The 6,000-nt window shown below is 36.0% G+C and overlaps 1 protein-coding gene across 3 annotated transcripts in view; it reads left to right on the top strand.

Moving 5' to 3' along the window:
* Window positions 1-6,000, top strand: part of LOC111346499 (uncharacterized) — a 29,452-nt gene that overhangs the window by 2,577 nt on the left and 20,875 nt on the right. For all 3 annotated transcript variants that reach the window (XM_088727692.1, XM_088727691.1, XM_088727693.1), the window contains exons 3-4: window positions 2,026-2,289; window positions 3,192-3,310. In XM_088727692.1, the coding sequence (XP_088583818.1) occupies window positions 2,026-2,289; window positions 3,192-3,310 (383 nt within the window). The remainder of the gene's footprint in view (window positions 1-2,025; window positions 2,290-3,191; window positions 3,311-6,000) is intronic.

Here is a 6,000-nt window from a genome sequence, read left to right as displayed (position 1 = left end):
TCAGATCGAAACAAAAAACATTTCTGTATTCTTGACTGTATTAACATTACCTGTCTCCTGAATTGTGGAACAGAATAAAAGTGTTGCCCATACTATTCTTTATAACACATTCAAATTCTCAACAATTTCTGGCATAACTTAGCACCACATCCCACAAGTTGTGACGCTTTCAAGAAATAATCTTTCATTTTTCCTCAATACCTGAGCTTGCGATACCTGTGATATATATAAAGAGTACATGCATGATTTTCTTCTTGCTTTTGTACCAAATTACAATTAGGAAAACCTCTTTATAACCTTTTAACTTGATTTTGATGCTCTCTTGTTCACTAAGGTGCTGTTTCTGATGCATTCTTTCCACTTCGTAAACGACTCTTGAAATCATCATTGCTTAATATTCATAGTAGCCAGTCACGTTAAAACACAGACTGTGTGCAGACCATGTGCAGACCTTGCATATGGGTAATTTTTTTTAGTTACTAAATAACACTTTGGTACAGTACACCAGTGATTTTTTTATATATTTTAACTTATCATTACTTTTTGCCTTAAAGGTTTATGTAGAGGAGCTTCCACAAAATGTGTGAATCAATGTTTCATCTTTCTGGCAATGTCCTATCTGAAAATTGGTGTGCAAGTGTATGGGCATGATCTTATTATAAGTAAACATTGATTTTAGGCTGAAGGACTTTATTTACTGTAGAGTTCTTTGGGCCATGTTGTGAAGATCCTGGTAATTCTTTGCTTTGTCTGTGCATTCTGTTTCTTACCTTCAAATCAGAGTCATTGGTTTACAAACAGATCACATCCTCAATACAGAAATAGAGTTAATTTTAACACAAGTATATGACAAAAGTAAAATAATTATTCATCTCAATGCAGGAGAAAATTCAAATACAACCCCCCCCTCATTGATCTCCATCTCACCATATGCACAACAAATTCGAGCCTGGGATTTCGTCTGAATTGTTGCTAGGTAACCTGAGCTCGAAATAACCTCATAAAACTAGATCATGTGGTGTTCAAACTATGAGTAAGGAAACTGTGAAAATCAGAGTTAGAAAAAAAAGAAAATAGAAAAAAGTCAGTCTGCATGGTCTACACTGTGCAGTCTATGTTTTATCACAACCGCTTAGTAGCAGACCAGTCTGTGTTGTTTGTGGGTTACTACCACATATGTCAGATTTGCATGAGTGATCTAGCATTGAATATTTATGTCTGAACGGCTCACTTACTTCTTACTACATTCAAGTATTTATACCTACCACTGGGAGGTACAGTATGCAATGGTTGACTTGGAAAATTTGAATGTCTTTTGTTTATTGAAAGCTATGATATTATAGCAGGCTGTGTTTTCCATTTGATGTAGTAAGTTAATATATTCACAGCATGTTTCACTCATGATAACCCACACTCAGGCTGCTGAGTGAAACACTTTATTTTTCAGAGATATTGCAATTGTATTAAAGGAAACCAAAAAGTTTGTGCATATTTTAACTTCCTGAGAGATTCTCACTGGGGTTTTAGTGACCTGAATTGTCAAGGAAACTTGCTAACCCCTGGGAGAGGATGCCATAGGGTTGTAGGATTAGCCCAATATTTTTCAGGTTTTCTTGTGCTTATTTACAATCTTGGGTGGAGAGAGGCACTGCAAGGGTAGATGGTCCTGTTCAAGTTTCCAATTCATTGACCCATTTAGGGCTTAGTGTTGGACTTCTTCAGCCAAGTCCAGGGCATTGTCCACATGGTTCCGTGCATCTCTCGCTTAACATCTGAATATATGTATGCATGTATCAGTATTAATATCTTAAGCATTTCTGTTATTATCATTAACAAGTATTTTCCTCAGCAATTAGGTGGCTAATATTTATCTCTGTCTCTCCATTTCATTCACAAAATTCTGTAAATAGTTACATTGCCTTTGAGATAGCAGTTTCCTAGAAATGTATCTAACATGGTACACAATGTAATAACTGTGATATTTTCACACAATCTAAACACATATCTCCAAATGTTATTTCCCAGTGCCTCCAGAAATAACTGTCCCACCCACACCAACACCTTTGCTTACCATTGGAGAAAACTACACTCTGACTTGCAATGCATCTGGTGACCCTTTCCCAAAGATAACTTGGACAAAAGATGGTACACCAGCAGAAGAATTTAATGTGACAGGTTACAAGCTTCATTTCACCAATGTGAAGTTGAAGCATGTGGGATCATACAGATGTACAGCCAGCAATGGATATGGAGATAATGCCACAAGTGTCAGTGTAGCCAGCATAAGATGTAAGGAGTCTTTCCTGTATCATCAAAGTTGTTCTGAATACAGCAATGCAATTGCAAAGTTTTACTCTATGCACATGTATTGTTACAGAAACAACTCTACTTGTATTTTGATTCATACATAAACTGCAGACAAAACAATGTGGTGTGGATTAAACACTACAAAGATATAATTATTTTCCGTCTAGTTTTCATATTGAGATATCTGAAAGAAGGTTTTTATTTCTGTTTTAATTTTTTTAGACATCACAGTTTATACATGCATTTGTTTTACATTTGCCTGACGAGATGGGGATTTAATACAGATGATTGTGGTGTCTGTTTCTGTGAGACCATTTTGTGAAAAGTGGGACCTAGTGCTTTCTCACTAGCTACGCACTGACCTTTACAGGGCTCAAAATGGACTTTATTTTTTATTTGGGTGTCAAGTTTTGATTAAAATGATTGGTTCAGTGATAAATTTTGAGCAAAGACATTTCTGTGCTTGAAACATTTTCTTAGATGTGAACAATCATCAGTTGACTGGCAAGTGCACTTTACATGTACATGTATCTGTGGCTTAGTTTCGTGATAAAATGAACTTTGCCACACTGTATTTTTGAAAACTACTGCTTTCAGACTGGAGAAAGAAACAAAGCTGAGCTGAAATTGGATATCCTGTATGATGCTTTTTGCCTTGGAAAGTTTTTGTATTTAATTCAAGCCTTGAGGAGATTACACCAACTTTATGGTTTATTGTTTTCTTTGCAAAAGTACTTTTTTCCCAATAACCTGTATACATTTCAAGATTTGACTAAAATTTTTGGAAAATAACAGATAAAGCAATGGACTTAATTTGATTGTCAAAATAAAGTAGAAAAAGGGTACTTTTTTATACTTCTTTTATTCTCTTTTTTATACTGTAGGTAATGATTGTGAAGTAAAGACAGTTGAAATAACATTAAGGAGTGAAACTTGGAAGTCAGCCTTGAATAACCAACAGTCAGTGGAGTTCAAAACATTGCAGGCAAATGTGTTATCAGAAGTAAGTATTTTGCCAGAATGAGTACAATGGGTGACCATGGCAGGTTAAGAAACTTGTTTTTACATTTACCAGTACATGTTTTGTTTTTGTCATACAGGGGTAATTTGTAAATTCTTTGATGTTTAGATACAGAAACATGTATTAATTGTTTAAATTCCCTTGTCCAATTTGGCTTGTGCTTACAAAACCTCCTTTTAATTCATTTAAGGTAGCTGCCAAATACAAATCTTTGTAAGAGTAATTGGAAAAATTACTTTTGAGTTGTAATTCTGAACCAGGGTCACGAAGAATAGACCTTTGGGTGTTTTGATGAATATTTCGTCTCCCATTCACATGCATTGATATTTGGAGATCAGTTTCTAATAGCTTTGAATTCATTGCAAAGCATTACAACTTCATGACGGTTTAAATGTGTCTTTCTATAATGGGGGTAGCTGCTGGCATTTTTACCACGAGGGCTCATAAACTGCATTTCCGAGAGCGATCGACCCCGTTCGGCCTTTGTCCAATGAGAGTAAGAAGGCTGTTGATGGAAGAACTTGCGACTTTTCGGTGGAGAAGCTATTATTCATTTTCAAAAGGCTTTAACAATGCGGGCTAATTGCGTAGCATCAAATTAATATCCTTTTGTTTATATTTGATTCGCGTTTACCAAAACTATCACCTTGTGTTTTTCTGCAACAGAACGCCTCGCGCTAAAACAATGATTTCATTTTCGGTTTAGTGTTGAGAAGCATTTTAAAAGCTTTAAAACGAGCCCTTAAATGAAAGTTTTGGTCGAGATAAAGCGGAGAAACAGATTTCTGATGAAAATTATAACTCTGCCGCTATTTGATTTGCCTATGAAAACCTAAAAGCGAAATTTAAATTCAAGGATTAATTGAACTAATGGATTTTGGATGGAATTTTGTTTACAAGAGGGGGGTGAATAGGGGTATGCAAATCCACCGATCCGCTACGATTTGATAACCAAATCCGTCAATCCGTTAAAAAAATTGTTAAATCCGAATCCGTTCGCTAATTGTCATGTAAAAAGGTGAAAAATGCACCTTGAGCTGTTGTGTGTTAGCTAAGCAATTTTTAACTTGTGAATTGCGCGTGTGCAAGAACTGGTTGTTGGTATGATGTGATGAATGGCACTCGCTCGCTCGATTGGTCGTTTCCTGTAAACTTTTTTGTATTTTAGGCTTTTGAATGTATTTGATAGTTTTTGGCGAGTGATAAACAAACGAAATGGCGACCTTTGTTGCTAAGAATAGTGTTTGGGCAAAAAAGAAGCCAGTGATAATCTTGAAAGAGTAAAAAAGTATCCGTTTTTCATTTGTGAATTAATTAAAGTTTGCCCAATCTCTGAATACACTTTTACCTCTTGCAGCTTATATTTCATTTATGGCATCAATACTTCTATTTTTAAATGTATACATCCTGGAAAATGATTAATGTGTCCGAAAAAGATAAAAAAAGGAAACAAAGAAGGAAATTAAGCTAAGGGTGTCTTTACTTGAAAACAGCGGATTTGAACCACCTTCGTCGCCACCTTGAAAATCTCACGGATCACCTTGCTTTTTACCATAAGGCCATACTCACTCATACCTTCTGAAGAAATTTTATATAAATATAAATTTTACATTTAAAACGCTGATCTTTTGGTAATTTCAACCACGGGCTCAAACGACTCGAGTCGCTGCTCGCCGATAGTCCGATTTCGAAGTGTCGCTCACGGCCAACTGCTCGTAAAGTGACTTGTTTGAGGCTTGTTTGGTATTCCTGGAGCTGTATCAACGTTGGGAAGTGGTTCACAAGTGGGAACTGAAGTGAAAGAAGCGTAAGCATAAGTTCAATCAATCGATATGCTATTTCTTCAATGGTGTAACTCACACTGTGTATGCGTATGTTATTAGTGCACTGTTAAGTTTGTAATGTATGTTTCCAGATACCTTGAATTAAGGATTTTTTTTCTTAAAAGTGCATCCTGGAGTGAGGAACAGGAAGTTCTAAAGATGAGGAGTGATGTATATGTGCACAATCCTTCGCAGTAAAGCACTATTTGAGCAATAGTGAAAATCAGACCTGAAAAAAATTTCAGGCCTGTACGGAATTCGAACCACTGACCTCTGCGATACTAGTGCAGCGCTCTACCAATTGAGCTAACAAGCCAACTGGGAGCAGGCCATCAAATTAATTCGACATAAACCCGTAGATGAGATCAGATTAGTAGATTAATTCGACATAAACCCATAGATCAGGCCTGAAATTTTTTTCAGGTCTGATTTTCACTATTGCTCAAATAGTGCTTTACTGCGAAGGATCGTGCACATATACGTTTCATAACCGCAGTTCATACATATGTTTCATATGTTTGTTGTTGTATGAGGAGTGATATCACTCAGAATGAGTGTAATTATCGGTTCTCAAAACAAGGAATATATATGCACTAACAGTGAGTGATAAATAATGCCTAAAACTGATAACAGAGTCCTTACTTTAAGGTGACCAAAGTTTCTCATAGTAAGACCTATTTTTTTTCAAAATGAGTAAGTAAAGATCTCAAAAGAGAGCACTTACTTCTCAGAGATTGTTAAATAATACATCATCCCTATGTCCTTGAGACAAGGATCTTAACTCCAGGAAGTGGCTCTTTCTATCAATATTTTGTGCATGTAACACAGGTTAGCCAGGCCATACTACAA

This window comes from Stylophora pistillata, chromosome 7, assembly GCF_964205215.1.
Source record: "Stylophora pistillata chromosome 7, jaStyPist1.2, whole genome shotgun sequence".
In the NCBI taxonomy this organism is placed as follows: domain Eukaryota; kingdom Metazoa; phylum Cnidaria; class Anthozoa; order Scleractinia; family Pocilloporidae; genus Stylophora; species Stylophora pistillata.
This window is presented reverse-complemented; position numbering and strand designations above follow the sequence as displayed.